Here is a 23,993-nt window from a genome sequence, read left to right as displayed (position 1 = left end):
ATGGGATTATGAATGTAAAACATGTTCTGGGTTCAGAGAATAAATCTGGTCATCCATGCAGCTCTGCAAGTATCTCAAGTAGGGCCGGGCTCTAAGTTCCTGACTGTTTTCGTCTTTATCGTTTTACGCAGATCCTTCAGGGCCTCCAGGACCACCTCTTTCTCATTCCAACTGTTCCATCAATGGTCCTGGAGGAGCCCGAGGACCACGTCGTATTCCTCCACCAAAGCCACCTCGGTCCAAGCTACGGATATCTCTGAAGCCACCTCTGCCTCCTCGGGACATTTCTGCAGGAACAACAGGGTCCATAAGTCTGCCTCAACCTCACTGCATGCCACCAGGGCAGCCTCACCAGGTGAAAACAGAGAGCCACCTTGTGAAGGTTATTCTCTGTCCACCACCCCCCCCACACACACACATATAAAGCTGAGCAGGTCCCCTTTTAAGATTCTCAAACTCTCGGCTTTGAATCAAACAGAAAGGAAGCAGAGGTTAACCAATAGCAGTGGATATAGTGATAAAATTTCCCTGAGCAAAGAAATATTTGGGGACTATAAATCAAGACCCTGGCATGAACAGATAAGTTCTTCTAAAGTGGATAAAAATCAGTGACATTTTTAATGAAAACTAAGATCTCAAAATTTCCTTAAAGGTTGAAGAGACCAAGCCGGAAGGATTTCTTCCTGCAAATTATGACAATGGCGTTGTGCCTCAGCCTACCAGCGACACTGAATTACCTTCATTTCAAGGTACAAGTCACAGAGGTGACAGTCTTCTGGATTCTCAGAAAATTGCACTTCACGACACCACAATGGATCACACACGTTCTTTAGGACTTACACTGGGCATGAAAGGGGGAGACCGCATTCTGACCCTAAGCTTGCTCTTGGTAGCCACACTGGTGACACCATGGACCCTCTGCAACATTAGTTTTGACAGTTATTAAACATTTGGAATGTATTTGAAAACAATCACAACTATGAACTTTGTTGCAATTAGAGGCCCTCTAGGTTCTCCACAATGATACTGAGTATGCTCACAAAGGGTTCCCATTGTCAAGTCTTCAAACAAGCAACTTGAAAGGAAAAAAATAAACTCAGCAAACTACCATTTAATTGTTTTAATGTTTCTTCACAAATGGTGAAAATACTAGAGTACAGACAGTAATCCTCATGATGTTGTGGCCAACATCATAAATATGGGATTATGAATGTAAAACATTTTCTGGGTTCAGAGAATAAATCTGGTCATCCATGCAGCTCTGCAGGTATCTCTAGTAGGACCGGTCTCTAAGTTCCTGAGTGTTTTCATCTTTATCCTTTTATGCAGATCCTTCAGGGCCTCCAGGACCACCTCTTTCTCATTCCAACTGTTCCATCAATGGTCCTGGAGGAGCCCGAGGACCACGTCGTATTCCTCCACCAAAGCCACCTCGGTCCAAGCTACGGATATCTCTGAAGCCACCTCTGCCTCCACTTCTGCCTCCTCGGGACATTTCTGCAGGACCAACAGGGTCCAGAAGTCTGCCTCAACCTCGCTGCATGCCACCAGGGCAGCCTCACCAGGTGAAAACAGAGAGCCACCTTGTGAAGGTTATTCTCTGTCCACCTCCCACCCCACCCCCCAACACACATATAAAGCTGAGAAGTTCCCCTGTTACGATTCTCAAACTCTCGGCTTTGAATCAAACAGAAAGGAAGTACCGATAGCAGTGGATATAGTGATAAAATTTCCCTGAGAAAAGAAATATTTGGGGACTATAAATCAAGTCCCAGGCATGAACAGATAAGTTCCTCTAAAGTGGATAAAAATCAGTGACATTTTTAATGAAAACTAAGATCTCAAAATTTCCTTAAAGGTTGAAGAGACCAAGCCGGAAGGATTTCTTCCTGCAAATTATGACAATGGCGTTGTGCCTCAGCCTACCGCCGACACTGAATTACATTCATTTCAAGGTACAAGTCACAGAGGTGACAGTCTTCACGATTCTGAGAAAATTGCACTTCACGACACCAGAATGGATCACACACGTTCTTTAGAACTTACACTGGGCATGCAAGGGGGAGACCACATGCTTACCCTAAGCTTGCTCTTGGTAGCCCACTGGTGAAACCATGGACCCTCTGCAACATTAGTTTTGACAGTTATTAAACATTTGGAATGTATTTCAAAACAATCACAACTATGAACTTTGTTGCAATTAGAGGCCCTCTAGGTTCTTCACAATGATACTGAGTATGCTCACAAAGGGTTCCCATTGTCAAGTCTTCAAACAAGCAAATTGAAAGGAAAAAAATAAACTCAGCAAACTACCATTTAATTGTTTTAATGTTTCTTCACAAATGGTGAAAATACTAGAGTACAGACAGTAATATTCATGATGTTGTGGCCAACATCTAAATATGGGATTATGAATGTAAAACATGTTCTGGGTTCAGAGAATAAATCTGGTCATCCATGCAGCTCTGCAAGTATCTCAAGTAGGGCCGGGCTCTAAGTTCCTGACTGTTTTCGTCTTTATCGTTTTACGCAGATCCTTCAGGGCCTCCAGGACCACCTCTTTCTCATTCCAACTGTTCCATCAATGGTCCTGGAGGAGCCCGAGGACCACGTCGTATTCCTCCACCAAAGCCACCTCGGTCCAAGCTACGGATATCTCTGAAGCCACCTCTGCCTCCTCGGGACATTTCTGCAGGAACAACAGGGTCCATAAGTCTGCCTCAACCTCACTGCATGCCACCAGGGCAGCCTCACCAGGTGAAAACAGAGAGCCACCTTGTGAAGGTTATTCTCTGTCCACCACCCCCCCCCCCCACACACACATATAAAGCTGAGCAGGTCCCCTTTTAAGATTCTCAAACTCTCGGCTTTGAATGAAACAGAAAGGAAGCAGAGGTTAACCGATAGCAGTGGATATAGTGATAAAATTTCCCTGAGCAAAGAAATATTTGGGGACTATAAATCAAGACCCTGGCATGAACAGATAAGTTCTTCTAAAGTGGATAAAAATCAGTGACATTTTTAATGAAAACTAAGATCTCAAAATTTCCTTAAAGGTTGAAGAGACCAAGCCGGAAGGATTTCTTCCTGCAAATTATGACAATGGCGTTGTGCCTCAGCCTACCAGCGACACTGAATTACCTTCATTTCAAGGTACAAGTCACAGAGGTGACAGTCAGTCTTCTGGATTCTCAGAAAATTGCACTTCACGACACCACAATGGATCACACACGTTCTTTAGGACTTACACTGGGCATGAAAGGGGGAGACCGCATTCTGACCCTAAGCTTGCTCTTGGTAGCCACACTGGTGACACCATGGACCCTCTGCAACATTAGTTTTGACAGTTATTAAACATTTGGAATGTATTTGAAAACAATCACAACTATGAACTTTGTTGCAATTAGAGGCCCTCTAGGTTCTCCACAATGATACTGAGTATGCTCACAAAGGGTTCCCATTGTCAAGTCTTCAAACAAGCAACTTGAAAGGAAAAAAATAAACTCAGCAAACTACCATTTAATTGTTTTAATGTTTCTTCACAAATGGTGAAAATACTAGAGTACAGACAGTAATCCTCATGATGTTGTGGCCAACATCATAAATATGGGATTATGAATGTAAAACATTTTCTGGGTTCAGAGAATAAATCTGGTCATCCATGCAGCTCTGCAGGTATCTCTAGTAGGACCGGTCTCTAAGTTCCTGAGTGTTTTCATCTTTATCCTTTTATGCAGATCCTTCAGGGCCTCCAGGACCACCTCTTTCTCATTCCATCTGTTCCATCAATGATCCTAGAAGAGCCCCAGGACCATGTCGTATTCCTCCACCAAAGACACCTCGGTCCAAGCTACGGATATCTCTGAAGCCACCTCTGCCTCCACTTCTGCCTCCTCGGGACATTTCTGCAGGACCAACAGGGTCCAGAAGTCTGCCTCAACCTCGCTGCATGCCACCAGGGCAGCCTCACCAGGTGAAAACAGAGAGCCACCTTGTGAAGGTTATTCTCTGTCCACCTCCCACCCCCCCAACACACATATAAAGCTGAGAAGTTCCCCTGTTACGATTCTCAAACTCTCGGCTTTGAATCAAACAGAAAGGAAGTACCGATAGCAGTGGATATAGTGATAAAATTTCCCTGAGAAAAGAAATATTTGGGGACTATAAATCAAGTCCCAGGCATGAACAGATAAGTTCCTCTAAAGTGGATAAAAATCAGTGACATTTTTAATGAAAACTAAGATCTCAAAATTTCCTTAAAGGTTGAAGAGACCAAGCCGGAAGGATTTCTTCCTGCAAATTATGACAATGGCGTTGTGCCTCAGCCTACCGCCGACACTGAATTACATTCATTTCAAGGTACAAGTCACAGAGGTGACAGTCTTCACGATTCTGAGAAAATTGCACTTCACGACACCACAATGGATCACACACGTTCTTTAGGACTTATACTGGGCATGCAAGGGGGAGACCACATGCTTACCCTAAGCTTGCTCTTGGTAGCCACACTGGTGACACCATGGACCCTCTGCAACATTAGTTTTGACAGTTATTAAACATTTGGAATGTATTTGAAAACAATCACAACTATGAACTTTGTTGCAATTAGAGGCCCTCTAGGTTCTTCACAATGATACTGAGTATGCTCACAAAGGGTTCCCATTGTCAAGTCTTCAAACAAGCAACTTGAAAGGAAAAAAATAAACTCAGCAAACTACCATTTAATTGTTTTAATGTTTCTTCACAAATGGTGAAAATACTAGAGTACAGACAGTAATATTCATGATGTTGTGGCCAACATCTAAATATGGGATTATGAATGTAAAACATGTTCTGGGTTCAGAGAATAAATCTGGTCATCCATGCAGCTCTGCAAGTATCTCAAGTAGGGCCGGGCTCTAAGTTCCTGACTGTTTTCGTCTTTATCGTTTTACGCAGATCCTTCAGGGCCTCCAGGACCACCTCTTTCTCATTCCAACTGTTCCATCAATGGTCCTGGAGGAGCCCGAGGACCACGTCGTATTCCTCCACCAAAGCCACCTCGGTCCAAGCTACGGATATCTCTGAAGCCACCTCTGCCTCCACCTCTGCCTCCTTGGGACATTTCTGCAGGACCAGCAGGGTCCAGAAGTCTGCCTCAACCTCGCTGCATGCCACCAGAGCAGCCTCACCTGGTGAAAACAGAGAGCCACCTTGTGAAGGTTATTCTCTGTCCACCTCTCACCCCCCACGCACACACACACACATATAAAGCTGAGCATTTCCCCTGTTAGGATTCTCAAACTCTCGGCTTTGAATCAAACAGAAAGGAAGCAGAGGTTAACCGATAGCAGTGGATATAGTGATAAAATTTCCCTGAGCAAAGAAATATTTGGGGACTATAAATCAAGACCCTGGCATGAACAGATAAGTTCTTCTAAAGTGGATAAAAATTTGTGACATTTTTAATGAAAACTAAGATCTCAAAATTTCCTTAAAGGTTGAAGAGACCAAGCCGGAAGGATTTCTTCCTGCAAATTATGACAATGGCGTTGTGCCTCAGCCTACCGCCAACACTGAATTACCTTCATTTCAAGGTACAAGTCACAGAGGTGACAGTCTTCTGGATTCTCAGAAAATTGCACTTCACGACACCACAATGGATCACACACGTTCTTTAGGACTTATACTGGGCATGCAAGTTGGAGACCACATGCTGACCCTAAGCTTGCTCTTGGTAGCCACACTGGTGACACCATGGACCCTCTGCAACATTAGTTTTGACAGTTATTAAACATTTGGAATGTATTTGAAAACAATCACAACTATGAACTTTGTTGCAATTAGAGGCCCTCTGGGTTCTCCACAATGATACTGAGTATGCTCACAAGGGGTTCCCATTTCAAGTCATCTAACAAGCAACTTGAAAGGGGAAAAAAAATCAGCAAACTACCATTTAATTGTTTTAATGTTTCTTCACAAATGGTTAAAATACTAAAGTACAGACAGTAATTCTCATGATGTTGTGGCCAACATGATAAATGTGGAATTATGAATGTAAAACATTTTCTGGGTTCAGAGAATAAATCTGTTCATCCATGCAGCTCTGCAGGTATCTCTAGTAGGGCCGGTCTCTAAGTTCCTGACAGTTTTCGTCTTTATCCTTTTAAACAGATCCTTCAGGGCCTCCAGGTTCACCTCCTCTTCATTCCATCTGTTCCATCAACGGTCCAGGAGGAGCCCCAGGACCACGTCGTATTCCTCCACAAAAACCATCTCGGTCCAAGCTACGGACACCTCAGAAGCCACCTCTGCCTCCACCTCTGCCTCCTCGGGACATTTCTCCAGGACCAACAGGGTCCATAAGTCTGCCTCAACCTCGCTGCAGGCCACCAGGACAGCCTCACCAGCTGATAATAGAGATCCACCTTGTGAAGGTTTTTCTCTTCCCTCTCCATACCCCTCCCCCCCACACACATAATAAAGCTGAGCAGGTCACCTTTTAATATTCTCAATATCTGGCATGGAATCAAACAGAAAGGAATCAAAGGTTACACAATATTTGTGGATATAGTGATAAAATTCCCTGAGCTAACAAATATTTGAGGCCTATACATCAAGACCCTGGTGTTAACAGATAAGTTCTTCTAAAGTGAACAAAAATCAGTGACATTTTTAATGAAAACTAAGATGTCAAAATTTCCTTAAAGGTTGAAGAAACCAAGCCTGAAGGATTTCTTCCTGCAAATTATGACAATGGCGTTGTGCCCCAGCCTACCGCCGACACTGAATTACCTTCATTTCAAGGTACAAGTCACAGAGGTGACACTCTTCAGGAATCTGAGAAAATTACACTTTACTACACCACAATGGATCACACATGTTCTTTAGGACTTACACTGGGCATGCAAGGGGGAGACCACATGCTGATGATGACCTTGTTCCTGTATGCACATGGTGACACCATGGACCTTCTGCAACATTACTTTTTGACAGACAATAAACATTTGGAATGTTTTTGAAAACAATCACAACCATGAACCTTGTTACAATTTGAGGCTCCCTTGGTAGTCCACAACGATACTGAGTATGCTCACATGGGGTTCCCATTGCTAAGTCTAAAACAGCCATCTTTAAAAGAAAATAAAAAACTCTGCTCTCTAGGATTTAACTTCTTTTAATGTTACTTCAGAAATGGTGAAAATACTAAAGTACAGAGAGTAATAATCATGATGTTGTGGTCAACATTATATATATGGAATTATAAATTTAAAATATTTTCTGGTGCAAAAAAAATAAATCTGGTCATCCATGCAGCTGTTCAAGTCTCTCGAGTACGGCCGGTCTCTAAGTTCCTGACTGTGCTCACCTTATTCCATTTACGCAGGCCTTCCAGGACCTCCAGGTCCACCACTTCTTTCTATCATGGGTTCCATCAATGGTCCAGGAAGATCCTCAGGACCATGTCGTATTCCTCAACCAAGTCCACCTCGGTCCAAGCTATGGTCACCTCAGAAGCCACGTTTCTCTCCACCTCTGCCACCTCAGAACATTTCTCCAGGACCACCACGATCCATAAGGACACCCTTTCTTCCCTGCATGGCAACACTGCCGCCTCGGCCACGATCACATCCCGGAGGTTGGAATGGTAGCGGGCAGAAGCCCTCAGGTTTTGGTCCTTACACTGATTGCATTCTGTTCCCAGGTCAAGTTCTGGGTTCCACAGCCCGCCATGGGACACTGCCAATCTCTGGCTCAGTGCTGGACATTTCCTCCTCCACAAGGGGGTCCCTCAGGAGCCCCAGGGTTTTCGTGTTGGGAAGCCCCCTCCTCTCCTCCAATGCCTCCCATGGGACCCATGGTTCCTTTGGGACCTCTTGGGCTATTATGACCTCCACAGAGTGGTGGTGGCATCCCTCTGCCCTCATGAGGTGGCATGCCACTCCACTTGCTATTTTTTGGAGGCTTCTTTCAGGCAAGAGAAGCTTTAAGTTTTCTTCCTTGAATATCTTTTCCATCAAACCATTCCACAGCAGCCTTGGCAGGTGGCAGATCTTCATAGGCCACTGTGGCGTCACCTTTAGGCTTTCCTGTTTCCTTATCCAAATAGATGTGGATCATGAGTTCTCCAGTTCTCTTGTTCATCTTGACAACCCCACACTGCTTACCGATGTCTGCCAGATCATCCAGAGTCACATTGTCATTTAAACCTTGCACATAAATTGCACTGTTGTCAGAATCCTCATCAGGATCTATATGAAGGCCTAGATCAGGACCTGGTCCTTCATCCATGGGTCCACCGGGCTTATTGATGCCACCTCGCTCTCTAGAGCCCATTCCACTGCGTCCTCCTCCCTGCCCACCTCTGCTCATGCCTCCATGATTAAATCCCCTTCTTCTCCTCTCCCGGTTATCAGGGCCACTCATGCTCTGGTTCTCTCCTGGTTGGAAAATCCTCCAGACTCCTGCCCCCGACACCATGTGGTGTGGTCCTGTCGGAATGAACTCTGCTCCCCGTAGCTGCTGCTCTGTTGGCTATATTGACTTGGAGCCTGGCTGTAGGATCCAGTCTGAGGGGGGTAACTAGTGGGAGGCTGCTGCCCATAGCTGCCTTGTTGACCATAGCTACTCTGCTGCCCATAGTTGCTAGGTTGCCCATAGATGCTCTGCTGAGATTAACTGCTCTGATCATAACTAGTTGGCTGTGAAGAGAAAGATAGGATGTGTAGGATACGATGTGTAGGAGGATAGGGTGGAGGTGCAGGGACTGGCTGCATAGGGTAGCTCCTAGGTGCTTGGGGATATCTGTAATTACTCTGTCCATACCCTAGGCTGGGCTGGTTATAACCCGCTGTGCTAGATTGAGGTTGACTAGTCTCAGTGGGCTCTTTACATCCTGTGGTCTTGCAGGTGCAGCGGCTGCTGGCTGCTGGCCATAGGCTGGGTAGGCAGGCTGGGTGCCATATGCAGACTGAGCTGCACAAGAGGCTTGGGTTGTGGTGACTGGAGCAGTGGTGGTGTCATGAGCACCAGTGCCACATCCTTGAACAGTCTGGCTGTATGCCTGGGGGCAGTTGGAGTGGTATCACCAGTGGGAGGCTGTCCATAAGAAGTCACATATGCAGTCTGCCTGTAGGTGGCAGTGCTCTGAGCTGATATCAGTAGGCTGTCCATAGGTTCCATAGCTTTGTTTCCCATAGGCCTGGGTGGTCTGTGCATCCTTGAGTTGGCTGGGCTGTGTAAGCACTGTAGCCCTGCTGGGCTGCAGCTTGGCTGTAGGTACTGTAATCTGTGGACGCCATTTTCTCTCCTTCCTCCTCGTTCTCTCCCCCTTGACAACATTCTGACCCTGTTCTTGAAACTTGCTTAGAAGAGAACACAAGCGTGATAGCTTCACTACTGACCAGGAATCTGCTCTTGTTCATGTTCCAGGTGACACTTTCGACCCTCAGAGTGCTAATGAGTATTTCAGCGCTACCAATCCAGCTGAATACACCCACTATGCAACTCACTCCAAGGTTCTGCCACTTTGGGAAGCAACAATGGCACTGCTGATGTTAACCACCGGAATATGGTTTCTGAGATTTGTATCAACAGTGATGCTGTGGGCATTCAACCTAATTTAACATGTGACATACATTAAAATGAGTTTAAGAAGGTAAGTCCGACCACAGCAGTGATTTAAAATAGATGATGATTTATGCCCTAGAAATCCAATTCTCTTTGGCACCAATACATATCATAACTAAATTTTGTGCTATATATAGGACTCTTTAGCCATTACCTAAAACTAGAAAAAAATACTTATCTTTTCCAATCATATTGAAAATACATCTAACATGAAACTTGTGTTGTCTGAATGGCTAAGCAGAGAAATGTAACTGTTAGATATTAGTTTCTATTTTTCTCTGTCCATAAACTGTGACTTATGTGGATAGCATCATTTTGGAAATAAACGCCCCCAAAGAAGCAACATGTGAGAATAAAACCAATGAAATAAGGCTCCACATTGTCACCACTTCTCAAATACAATGACATTCCTTGTGACATGACACTATATAAGATTCTACTGGTGATGCCTCTGTTACTGCTCATCCTGATGCTGCCACCAATGATGTTCTTGATACTACTGATAATTCTTGCTTTTCTTTTTAGTTGCTGCTGAAGCCTATGAGGAGCTACCAATAACAATGACAATTTCAGGAATATTTAAAAAAATTTCTAAAGTTTAATGTTCAATATGTCTTCACACCGTATATACTGATTTCAGTATAGTTTTTTCATTAAAATACATTTTAAAAATATTTTAAACTGTTTCTTGGTATTGTACAAACTGTTGACATGATGTTTTGATGACATGTTTAAGGAGAAAGCTTCTATAATACCTATCAGGGATAGAAAAGATAGTGGCATATCAAATCAGACAGACCACAAACAGATGTTGGCTGAACACCTGACTATGAAAGAAGAAAAAGGAGAGGCAGAGGGAGAGAGACAGAGGAGGAGACACAGAAAGAGGGAGAGGAACATAGAGACAGGGGGAGACAGAGAGATAGGTTTAGAAAGAAAATGAGAAGCTGGGGTAGGGATTCTTCTGAACTAGAGGAAGGTTAGGGGAGGGCAGGAGGGTCGAAGATCTAGAACACTAGCATGGACTTTGAACTGTACAGCAGGTACTTGTGCTACTGAAGGAGCCTGGAGGCCGGTCTGTACCTTATGATGGTAATAGACACCACAGGCAGCCAATATTCCCTACTTCCAGTGATAAGAGAAATGACACCTTTGGGTAGAGGAACTAGTTTCACAAGTTTTTAAGGAATGTTGGCTTTTATCTATCCTCCAAAAATCCTCCCAAGTCCAGGTTGAGCCCGTTTCTGGGTATCTGAGACTGCCATTACAGTTTTGGGAACAGGAGTTCAATAATAGGCGTCAATGAATTTTAGTGGATTTACTCTATTGGCCTTAAAATCTAAAGAGTTAAAGTGTGGCTGCTTACGTGAATTTCCTTTTCCTGTAATCTTATGGCATCCCATCCCCTAGCACACATTAAGTGAGAAAAGTCCCTCACTGAGGGTGGGGCCTTAAGAACCCCTTCCTGTGTGTGATGATCATTGTGTCCTTGACACCATTTCACAGAAACCATCTACAACCTCTGCCTCTCTCTTCCAGAGTAGTAGTTCAGATGTCTTGCTGAGGTCTGAGAACTGCACAGTTATGCATTCTCTAAACTTTGGCCAGGTGTGAGTCTATGCATTCACCAGAGCCCATTGTATAAAGAAACGTCTCTCATTAGGGATCACAGTTGCTCGATGCTCACCTTACTAGACCTGGATGAAGGTGGGTGGGCCTTGGACTTCCCACAGGGCAGGGAACCCTGATTGCTCTTTGGGCTGAGGAGGGAGGGGGACTTGATTGGGGGAGGGGGACGGGAATGGGAGGCGGTGGCGGGGAAGAGACAGAAATCTTTAATAAATAAATAAATTAATTAATTTATTAATTAACATAAAAAATTGCTCGAATGTATAGGTGTCAGCAAGAGTACATAGAAGGCAGCTTGATTCTATGTAAGTTTAACAAAACAACAACAGAGGTCCTGTTGTGTGGATTCAACACATCAGTGATTAACTCAGAGTCACCAATACTTCATCAGTGTGGCATTAAGGAAAGAAATAAAAGCACTTCCACTGGGATTCATTTCCAGATTTGAATTTTCTACATATTCCCTGTCTTCCCTTCTTTCTGTTGCATGACTCTAAATCTGTGCCTTTCTGAAGAAGTCTGCCTGTCCCTGTGCTTGTTCTCTTGTCTGAGTCTATGTCTGTCCCTACATCTGTCCTTGTGTGTAAATGTGTGTGTCTGCCCCTTTTGTTGCTCACTCTTTTATTGAATTTCCCCATAAGAATCACCTGGGGAAGGAGTGGGATACTTTACAGAATCATTTGTGGAGTCTTACAAGGGATGAAGGTAATAACTGCAACTGATCCTAACTCACCCAGACACCAAAAAACATTACAAACACCATGTTTGCCCAGTAATGCTGCTGTGTTCAATTGTTTTGATATTCATTTAAGAGTGTTTTCAACCTCTATGTTTGCTGTTTTATACAAATGATACACATTTGTTCTGGATCAGGGGGCACAGAAGAAAATAAGATTACTTAAGTTTAGTTTAGTTTGTAAAAGGTGGCTATGCAGGAAGACCAAGCAAAGTAGTGGTCATTGTTACATTGTTCTCTTAAAAGTGGGTTAACAATCAGTTTGAGGACACAGTAAGATAGCAGCCTTATATCTTAAATGATCTCAAAGCATGTTATGAACTCTGGCTGTGATGTCCAGCAAAGGTTCCAGTCTCTAGAATGAGAGAGATTTCCATATTACATCACCATGGCCTTAGTCATTGGGCTCTGAACCAGGTTTACAGAACCAGCCAAGAGTTCCCTACTGTGTGGTAGACCTAAAATCAAATCACAATGTTTATTGTTCCTATAAGAGTCAACACACTATCACACGGAGAATATCTTGCCAGGCAAGTTGTCACATGCAGGGTCTACAGATTGGTAGAATCATCGCCAACTTTCCTCATCCAGTAGCTTGCATAGAAGCTTCTAGCACTGTGGAAGCTATCTAGCACAGATGCAACATGACCTTTAAATGTCCTATATCCCAAGTGTATAGTGTGTTCAGAATCATCCACCAATCTAATTCTCGTGTGTAAATGAGGACATTGGTAGGAGCCTGTAATGTTTGACAGGCGCCCCCTTACTTCACAGCTCAGAGGGAACTATCTCACAGTATTGGAACCTTTGTTTAGTCAACTTAATCTTTGGGAGAAACGTTACCCATGCATGCAGGGCTCCTTCATTCAGTTGTTTTACTTAGGCTTCCAAGAATGCAACTCCATTCGTTAGGCTTGGTGGCAAACCACGGTACATGTGTAGAGGTCAAGAGCATCACTTTCTGGATCATACTCTTACCTCTACCATGTGGTTTCCCAACATCAAACTCAACAGCATATGGCTGGCATCAAACACCTTCACATGCTAAACTATTTAACCAGCCCCTCAAATGATTTTAAAGGACTTCAAATGTAGTATTTTTCCAAAAGGATTTTTTCCTCCATGCTTAATTTTGGTTAACCCTTTCCCCACCATCACATTCTCCCATCGCTGATGAAAACTTTCCACTTGCAAGGTTTCTTTACCCTTCCACAGTGCACTTCCTCTGCCATCCCACTTCCCTCCAGGCCTGTTCTCCTCTATGATCCATTTCATGCTTTCAGTTTTACAGACACTCGAAATTAAAAACATTTATCTGAAAATTCAAAGCTTGGAACCACATGTAAGATAAATAATTCAATTAAAAATGGGGTACAGAACCACACAGAATTCTCAGAAGAATCTCAAATGGCTGTAAGACATTTAAGGAAAGGTTCAACATCCTTAGCCATCAGAGAAATGCAAATCAAAACAACTCTGAGATACCATCTTACACCTGTAAGAATGGCTAAGATCAAACACACTAATGATAGATTATGCTGGAGAGGATGTGGAGTTAGGGGAACACTCCTCCATTGATGGTGGGAATGCAAACTTGTACAACCACTTTGGAAATCAGTATGGTGGCTTATCAGAAAATTGGGAATCAACATATCTCAAGACCCAACAAGACCACTCTTGGGCATATACCCAAAGAATACTCAACCATACTATAAGGACACTCCAGCGTGTATCTGTGAACATTCATGCCCCTACAGACATCCTTGTGACCACATGACCGGCTAGCAGTTACAGCTCACTGTCACTTCTCAGTAGCATCAGACTCCAAGAGACTAGCATACTGTGTATTGCTAGCCTAGGAAAAGATGAAGTTCAAAGTGCAGTTTCCCTGGGATGCTTGTCACTTTTTCAATCCTGTAAAGTCAAAAAATCACCAGCCAGGGTACTGAATTTTAGGGCTTCAAAAAAAAGAAACCCTTAATGCTAGGTTATTGAAAACTGGATTGTGGTAATACAAATGAACACAAACAGAATACATTAAAAGATATTCTGTAAAAGCATTATGTGTATAGTTAGCCATGACCAAAAATAAATCCTGAAACAGAGTTTGAAAAACAAAGGTCACACTATTAAAAAAAAACATAGTACATACAATTTTGGAAAATCTTTGTTAAACTGAACCATCAGAACTTCTGCCTGATTTTCAATATCTATATATCTACATCAAACAAGACTTTGAATATGAGAAATGAGTTAGTCTTCTAACTCATTCTAATGAAGTCCACCTTCATCACGCTTGTTTTGAGAGTCTATTAGAGATGGGTCCAGATGGTCTAATCAAGCACAGGTTGCTGGCAGGAGATGAAGTTCTGCCTCCTGTAGAAATCAGCCTGTGCTGCCTATTCTGACAGTAACACTCTAATACCTCCCTCTCAAGGCTAATTTCCAGTCTCTCAGACAAATGTCTTGATGATGTTTGATTTTTCTTGACTCAAGGTTTAGATAAAGCTATTGTAAAAACTCACAAGGCAGGACTCTAAGATCTTTATTTTATCAATGCTCTAAAAATACATCCAGGTATTAAGAAGGAAAAGTAGTGTATGTATGAATAGACTATTATTGGCTATTACTGATTCATAGAAACAAACCTGCCCTCTTATTCTAGAGCTGAGTGAAATCTGACTGTTCTATTTAGCATTACACAACTGAAATGCGCCCCTGTCTCTACAGACGGTGCTGTATGAATGCTCCTTTTAGGTCTCCTTATTAATATTCTGAGTGCAGTACAATATTTCTGAAAAGGACATAATTTTTATAGTGAGTATGCCTTTGACTTTAGGTATGTTCTTGTCTTGGCAGACTGAAAATGGGGTATATTTTGCCAAAAAGAATAAAGAAAGAATCTCAAAAAACAATACGACTGAAATCTGTGTTCTTCAAAAACTTTCCCCTGAGTTTACATGTTAAAATGCAAGAATATCAACACCTCACAAATATATCTGAATTAAAAAATAAGAACAACATAGGAAAATTTCCTTTTATAAACATAGAGGATGTTGGTGCATAAATAGAATAACACTGTTAAGTGATTCAAAAGCACAGTCACATCATATCTTCTTCCTGGGGAGTTTATGGCTTCCATCCCTAGTTTCAAGCACAGGTGAACACGAATCTTAACTGGGAAGAGGTCACATCCAACACCATAGCAGCATCACAGCTCAGTAGCAGAACAAAGCAGAAAATGATTAGGTCAGAAAACACCACAAAACAAAGTACACTGGAGACAACTGAGTAAGGCAGGATGAGCCAAGTTCTCAGGATTGGGGAGGAGGGACTGAGCAGTCCAGTTGTAAACAGTCCCATCTTTTGTGACTATACAGCACTGACAATTGAGCTGTCAGGAGCCTCGCTGGTTTCTACATCATCAACAGCTGCAGGTTCTGGAATTTCATTCATCCTCAAAACCTCTTCATAGAGCAAATAGCTCCGCAGACTTCGGGGAAGAGGCAACTGATGGATGAAACTGTTAGAACGAAGCTGCTCTGCTTTTAGACTGGCCCAAATTTCCAAACGGCAGAGATGGGTCAGGCATGGGACACAGGCTGGAGAAACAAACGAACAAAATATTAACTGATAGTGAGATGAAGAAAAGATTAAGGACCTAAGCTTGGACTTCAGATCACATATAAAAGCCAGAGACGGGAGTACCAATGTGGTTTGCTCGGTAACAATCTACCTCCAGTTTCAGTGAGAAACACTGTATCAAAATTGTAAGTCAGAGAGTGATAGACTAACATCCTTCTCTGGTTTCCACATATGCATACAATCACGAATACACACACACGCACACACACACGCACACACACACTAGTAATACACTAAAGTAAGCAACAAACCCATCTCCATATAACAAGAGAAATAGTTTGTGGCTTAGTCTTGTTTTCAAAGAAGACTTATGGATATGAATAATCACATTCAATTTTCAATTATTTTCCTCACCTGGTTGCCCTTGCTTCAATTGGTCACTCAAAGTCAGTATCCAATCTATAGAAGGTAAATGTTTAAATTCTAAAGAACTGATGATACAAGCTGGCATTTAAGAAAACTCACAACAGAAAACTGCTACTTCTCTCTTAGTCTGTTTCATTGCCAAGAGTCTTGTAACCTAACATATCAAGTAAATGGATGTGCAGTCTGAACATTATCTCTTTGCATCTGTGACATAAAATGAAGTTTCAAGGGCTGGCAAGAAGGATCAAAGGTTAAGAGTGCTAGCTGCTCTTCCAAAGGACCCAGGCTCAATTTGTGACACCAACACAGTAGCTCAAACCTATTTCAAATTCCAGTTTCAGGGGATCCAACATCCTCTTCTGGCTTCCATGGGAACCAGGCATGCATGTAGTGTACATACTTGCATTAAAAACATCCACACTTAGTAAAATAATGTTTTTAAGAATGAACTTTTAAAATTGGCACGGAAAGAGAACATTCATTGAGTGTCCTCTATGCCACATGCCTATGCATTTCAGAGATACTCTAGTTTTGTATCACTTTCTCTGGTCTAAACATGCAGATACATACACAATATCTATCTATCTATCTATCTATCTATCTATCTATCTATCTATCTATCTATCTATCTATCTATCTATCTGGGTTTCCTAAGCAATCACTGATCTGCTCCAGTCCCTGATATAAATTACCATGCTATCATAAGACAGGAAAACAGAATCTTAAAAAGAAGATTCAGCAAAATTTCAAAGATCACAAAGTTGTTTAACTGGCAGAGCCATGGTTAAAATTTAGATCCATCTGACCCCAAAGACTCTAAGTGTGGTTTAAAGTTGTAGGATACACGATCACACTGTGAATCCCAAGTTTGCATTTGAGTGAACTTAATAAAATCAACTTTGGGTCAGGAGACAGAGTCAGCAACTATTTGACAGAAAGTAGACAGAGAGACAGAAGGGAACCAGAAAAAGAAGAGATACACAGGAAGTAGGACGGAGGAACTTTAAATGTGACAGCCCTTTTTGGAGCAACAGAAAAGAGACTTTCTCATTCTGAGATGCTGGTGAAGAGGGAAGGTCATCTAGTTTCTGTTCAACTTCTCTGAGCTAGCAGGTTTTCAACCTAGCCTCCACTGTGTGGTAAATAGAACAATAAGGATTTAGTTAAATAGTACATCTGGAGGCTGGAGAAATGGCTCAGGGCTTAAGAGCACTGACTTCTCTTCCAGAGGTTCTGAGTTCAGTTCCCAGCACCACACACATCTATAATGATATCTGATGCCCTCTTCTGGCGTGTAGGCAAAGAGGTAGATAGAACACTGTATACATAATAAAAAAATAAATCTTTAAATAACTGTATTTGGTGACAGTGGTGAGAGACAGATCTAGCAGGACATGGCTGCCTGAGAAGTGGGCCAGTGACTGCCACAGTTACTGGCTGAAGACAGTAGTATTCAGGTATAGCCTCTGTGCCAGTGGGAAAACAATATTTTGGCACTCCAATGTGTGACATGATCACATAAATGGAGAATTCACACTAGTCGGCCATTACTCGTGGGAACTCTGGAAAGTGGACTTAGACTTGGAAACTGCAGGAGGTGCTTGAGCCCACCACCAAACAGAGAAGTCAGCAGATTTGGTGAGACATTGGACATCTTGAGCCCACCACCAAACAGAGAACTCAGCAGATTTGGTGAGACATTGGACGCCTTGAGCCAACCACCAAACAGAGAAGTCAGCAGATTTGGTGAGACATTGGGACGTCTTGAGGGAGAGAGTTGAGTAATATTTGTTTTTAAATATTTATTTATTATGTATACAATACTCTGTTGGCGTGTATGCCTGAAGGCCAGAAGTGGGCACCAGACCTCATTACAGATGGTTGTGAGCCACCATGTGGTTGTTGGGAATTGAACTCAGGACCTTTGGAAGAGCAGGCAACGCTCTTAACCGCTGAGCCATCTCTCCAGCCCCATTTTTTTTAAAAAAATTATTTATTTATTTACTTATTTATTTATTATGTATAAAATATTCTGTCTGTATGCCTGCAGGTCAGAAGAGGGCGCCAGACCTCAGTACAGATGGTTGTGAGCCACCATGTGGTTGCTGGGAATTGAACTCAGGACCTTTGGAAGAGTTTTTTTTTTAAATCATTTCCATGTTAAGGATGAAAAATATCACAAAGCAGGGTACTAGGACCCTAAATAATGCTACCATGGATGGTTTGAAAATAAAAATAGTAAATGAGGGGATAAAAGACTTAGCTGGGATTGACATAATGCCGATTATAATCATCATCAGTTTGGTAATTCATCTCATCCTTCATAGCCACAGTGGTTTCTTTTGCCAAATATAAAATGTGTGGTCTGATAATTGTGCCAAATATGAGAAGTTGACAGATAAGATAAAAATTTTAGAAACACTTGTACATAAAGATAAGAAATTTTGACTGATAAGATGTAAGCCTTAGGCCAGGTGGTGGAGGCACACCTTTAGTTCCAGCACTTAGGAGGCAGAAGCAAGTGGATCTCAGTGAGTTCAAGGCCTGTCAGGACTGCTACTCAGAGTCTCAAAACAAAACAACAACAACAAAAAAAAAACCCCACAGACAAACCTTATACTGACCTACTAATGAAAATAAGAGAAATACTCAGACACAGGAATGTAGACAAGAACCCACCATGCCACTGCATCATGAACTGAAGTGCAGTGTCCCAAAATTATTAGAAAACCTGCCGTAGTTACTATACAACAACCAGGAGACAACACACACCCTAAGGTCATCAGAAAGTTAATGGAATCCTATAGACATATTCTATTTGAGGAGATTTGAAGAAGCAGTCGTTTCATATGGTAAGCGTTCATCCTATGTAAAGCAGACGTTAAATTCATAAGCAATGCAGAACAGAAATATCCCACAAGACTGGAAAGAATTGGTCACAGAAATATTGAAAGCTGGTCTCAGACACAATGGATAACATGGTGGCAAGAGCAAGCTAGAGTCATAGAACAATGAAATAGGGCTAGAGGCATTGATGATTCCCAAGACCAGCTTCTAGGTGAGCACCAATATGCCGAGTTGCAACAGTTGAATTTGATGCATACAACTTGCTGCAATTTGTTGCAGATAGTTTGAATTGGATGAACACACACTGGCCCTTAACAGCTTGAGTGCTTGGGACAAGGTTGAAGAATCAGGAAAAAAAAGACTTTTCTATCACTTGGTGCCTTTGGGTTTTCACTGCTGTGAAGAGACATCATGACCATGGCAACTCTTATAAAGAAAACATTTAATTAAGGGGATGGCTTACACTTTCTGAAGTTAAACCTATTATCACCATGGCAGAGAACACAGCGGCGTAGAGGGAGATGTGGTGCTAGAGCTGAGACTACTAGATCTTGCAGGTAAAAAGAAATCAACTGAGATACTGGGTGGTACTCAGAGCACAGAAAACCTCAAAGCACAGCAAACCCCCACAGTGACACAGTTCCTCCAACAGCTCATACCGACTCCAACAAAGTCACACCTCTTAAGACTGACAATCCCTATGAGATGATGAAAGCCAATTACAATCAACCTGCAGACTTGGCAACTAGCCAAGGAAAGTATAAGAACATGTACCCTGTTCCAACAGTTAGAATTGGGCAGGGTTTTGTTTTTGTCCTTCCAGGATAAAAGTATCCAACTAGGGAATCTATAGGTTTCTGGACAAATGAGATATCTGAGGAGGAGGAATCATCAAGAGAAAATATCCCAAGAAAAAGAGTAAATCAGGGTAGAATTTCATCAATCTTCCCAAACATGGTCTTTTCTTAATCCCAATTCAATTAAAAATCAAAGCTGGTTTTGCAGTTGGAGCATGGCTTTCTTCTTCTCTAAACCTAAGCATGCTTGTTAAAGGAAAACTGAAAATCTCTGTTTCATGTTTAAAGAGTTGCCTAGTACGGGATAGAAGAAAATCAAAATTAAGGGACTATTATATTGTCATGAATCCTTGGTTTCATTTTGACTCTTTGAAACTTTTCCTAAGATATAAATACTATCTCAAAATCTATAAGATTTTCATGTATATATAAACTTTGCAGGATATTAGTAGTCATGTAGGCTACTAATTAATTCTCAACATAAGCTTCATCCAGCTACTTGTATGTGTTTCAGGGTTTGAGTCTGAAGCAGGTAATTAGGCACTGAGCTTGTGTACCCCTGATGTACTTGATAGATTCTGGTTGTCTAACATTTCAGAGATCTGTTGTATACAGTATATAAAATGTTTTAAGTTTTCTGCAGTAAACCATGACCATTCGTAACAAGAACCTTCGAGTGCTCCAAAAAAAATGAAGGGGTCCTTCAATGATGACTGTGGTAATGCCATTAAGCTAACAAACACTACCCAAAGATCAGTTTTGATGTGCAAACCTTTAGGACAACTTCAGAGCAACTAGTTAAGATGGTCCAGGCTCACAGACTCCTCCAGGCAGAACTTCTGTTAAGCCCCACACTTTCTCACAGAGACTAGACAACAAATGATACAGCTAGCTCTCCCAGGACTTGGCCATTATCACAATTTTCTCAGGGGCCTCTAAAGATGCTGCTGCCCCAGATAATAAGAAGTAATTTGAAGAAAATGACAACCACATTACCAAGAAGTGGTGTGGATAGTTTTTGGTCATTTGGTGGGTTTTGGATGTTTGTTGTCATTTAGAGGAATTGATTGTAAGCTGTTATTAGTCATGGTTAGGGAAGAAGTAAAAAAAGGTTAGATTAAGGGATTTACTTTTTTTTCATTTGTCTATCCTTTCTCTCCTACCTAATGTTGTAAAGGGGGGATGGGGAACAAAAAGGGGGAATATAAGAATGATAGAATAAAATGGTAGAGTATTGAATCTACTTTTAAACTGAAAACCAACTACTAGTCTCAAATATTTTACAATGGTATGGATTTTTTATATTAATACAAATTTGAGGTTTTGTTTTAACATACTGGATATGTGTTTCTAATCGTGAACCTATGCGACTCATTTTAAAATGTAATGTAAATTCTAGTTCTTAAAAGCTACTACTATAAACTCTTTAGGATAACTAAGAAATAATGGTTAGTGGATAGTCATCTATAACAATCAAATTTATAGCCACCTTAGTTATGTTTTTAAGTAGTGTATGTATGTACAGTTATGGAAAATATAGTCGAAGTGCATGAAATATTAGAATTGGTATAAAATTCTAGATAAGAATCATAAGGGTTCTGAATTAAAGTGCAAATGCTTTTGCTCACGTACAAACATTTAACACTTTACACATAAATCATGATCAATAACAATGGTGTTAAATTCACTAGTTCCCTAACACTGCTGAAAATTTAATGAAAAGAAAATACCTAAAGTCAGTATCTGACTGGCATTAATTACCTCACTACTATATTTCACACTCAAAAATACTACAAGGAGTAAGTTCAAACAAAATATTATGGCATCTCAAATACATGATTTTATTTTCCATATTTAAGTGTAACTTTTCTACTCAGACAGTATGTTGCATATTATGCATATCACTGAATAACATGGAATATCAGACAAGTAAATAAAAGAGTATACCTGTTGTGGGTGTGTGCATGTGGAAGTTATCTGTGATAGTTTGAATGTTACTGGCCCAAATAAACTCATGGGGGGTGGCACTATTAGGAGGTGTTGGAGGAAGTTTGTCATTGTGAGGACAGCCTCTGAGGTCTCCTATGCTCAAGTTAAGCCTAATTCAGTTTACTTCTTGTTGCCTGTGGATCAAGATGTAAGGCTCTCAGTTCTTTCTCCAATTTCATGTTTGCCTATACACGTTCATGTTCTGCCATGACAATAATGGACCAAACCTCTGAACTGAAAGACTGTCCAATCAAATGTTCTGTTTTATAAGACTTGCTGGAGTTATGGTGTCTCTTCACAGAAGTAGAAGCCCTAACTAAGACACCATCATTTGGATCTAGCTAACAACATTTATGTTGCTGCAATGTGGTGTCAGGTAGGCAAGTCATTCAAGACTCTCCTAACAAACGTAGATTAGTCTGCTTTATTTTAAACACAAGAGGTTGAGCTTCCACATGCAAATGTGCATAAGCATGATTAGATGTGCTTTTAAGACAGGGATCTAATGGCATAATCTGCTAAGACTGCTGTCCCTTCAAGAAACTTTAAAAGTCAGTGAAATTGCCTATTACCTGACACAATATGAGTTGTTATGCTTTGCAATAGTCTCTCCACCATGAAGATTGAAACCTCTGGACCTGTGAGCCAAAATAAATAATTCCCAGCTTTAAGCTGTTACCTAGATATTTTTGTGAAAGATATAGTAAGGTAATTGATATAGGCAGGAAACAAACTTTGAAGAATGACTGGTATAAAAGTGGCAATGAGTGAAATAAACGGAGCTGTCATCCAGTAGTAAAGTGCAGAGTCACTGCTGATTGTGGGACGATTCGTTCCCATTGCTAAGTGTAGCACCTCACCTCCCTACAGTACACCGAAAGGCTTTTAATATGCTTCAAGGTAGAAAGAATCACTACATTTTGTAACCTTCAAAGTACCTCAAAAATCTCAGACACCAGTGAGTCTAGAGACCGCAAATGTTTCGATTGCACAATGAGTCAGTAAAAATTATGTCAATGTAGTATCTCAGAGAGTTCACATTATTTTATCTATATGTAATAGTGTATTATTGAACAAAAACAATTTGTACAATTAGATAAATATATAAGACTGAAAGTAAGCTAAAAAGGACTTTCTTTAAATAAATTAATTAAAAAAATTTTCATTGTAAGGCCAGGCATTACGGTACATGCTTTTAATCCCAACACCTGGGAGGCAGAGTCAGGAGGCTCGCTGTGAGTACAACTCCAGTCTAGTCTATAGTTCCAGGGCTGCCAGGCTAGATAACAGAGAAAGCCTGTCTCAAATGTCTTCATTGTATATATTATTGTACACAGTGTGATGCTCCACAGGAAATTCTCCATAGAGTAGATAACGTAGTTGAGGATATCGCCCTCCAAGTGCTCTGCTCTGCCTTCACTGCTCCAGTCAGTCCTCAGGGTCATCTATGGAGCTTTTCTTCTACATTCATGTATACACAAACATTTTATATATCTGTATAAAATCTAGGTACCACAACTTTATGGGGGCACACATCAATTTGTTTAATAGTATTACCTCCAGGTGAATCACATTTTTCAGCAAATGATATCTTTATTCTTGTTATGGCCAAATGAAATTCCACTGCATGCATGTACCTCATTTCTTATATCCAGTCCTTTGTTGTTGAACATAAGGGCGGTTCCTATAACCTAATTATTGCAAATAGTGCTGCAAGTCACATACAAGTTTCTCTATGGTAAGATGACTTGAAGCCATGCAGGTCATACAAACAGCATACTTGGGATATGTATGTAGTGAATATAGTACCAGTTTTTTGAGGACCCTCCATAATGATACACATATTGGCAAAAACAACTGACATTCCCACCAGCAGTATATACAACCTACATTTGTCCACGTTTCCCATCATTTGTTGTTATGATGACATACTAACAGGTGTGATGGTGTTGGAAATCTCCGCTCCAGTCTCACTTCCCATTACAAACCCCACCCTAAAGACAGGGTTTTTCTGTAGCTTTGGAGCCTGTCCTGGAGCTAGCTCTTGTAGACCAGGATGGCCTCGAACTCACAGAGATCTGCCTGGCTCTGCTGGAATTAAAGGTGTGCACCACCACCGCCTGGCTCCCCCACCCTTCTTAGAAAGCCCACCACTGGCAGCTCCCCGGCGCCCCTCGAGGCTGCTTAAAGACCATGCCTATAGGGTATTTAAGATTTTCATTTGGGAGCAGCAGTGTGATTTCTTCTTAGCCCTGAGATCACCCAGGGGTGCTTTGCTCATTAAACCTGGATTTTAATTTGGCCTGATCTGACCCATTGCATCAGCAGAGAAACCCACTGTCGGGATTCAAAAATACCTGTTGTCTGGTGCTGGG

The 23,993-nt window shown here is 41.6% G+C and overlaps 1 protein-coding gene and 1 pseudogene across 5 annotated transcripts in view; both read right to left on the bottom strand.

The window, feature by feature from the left end:
• LOC142832210 (ankyrin repeat and SOCS box protein 3-like) overlaps positions 1–23,993 on the bottom strand; it is a 157,259-nt gene that overhangs the window by 53,337 nt on the left and 79,929 nt on the right. For 2 of the 5 annotated variants that reach the window (XR_012907208.1, XM_075942502.1), the window contains one exon: positions 13,263–15,576. The exons of the other annotated variants lie outside the window; for them this stretch is intronic. Coding sequence is in view for 1 of the 2 variants with exons in the window: in XM_075942502.1 (XP_075798617.1) it covers positions 15,347–15,576 (230 nt within the window). In the remaining variant the exon portion in view is untranslated. Of the gene's footprint in view, positions 1–13,262; positions 15,577–23,993 lie in introns of those variants that run through there. 5 annotated transcript variants of the gene reach the window in all.
• LOC142832207 (RNA-binding protein EWS pseudogene) lies at positions 7,053–9,301 on the bottom strand (annotated as a pseudogene).

The sequence above is a fragment of the Microtus pennsylvanicus genome, chromosome 12 (assembly GCF_037038515.1).
Source record: "Microtus pennsylvanicus isolate mMicPen1 chromosome 12, mMicPen1.hap1, whole genome shotgun sequence".
NCBI classification, from domain to species: domain Eukaryota; kingdom Metazoa; phylum Chordata; class Mammalia; order Rodentia; family Cricetidae; genus Microtus; species Microtus pennsylvanicus.
The sequence above is the reverse complement of the archived record's forward strand: the minus strand, read 5'-3'. Positions and strand labels throughout refer to the sequence as shown.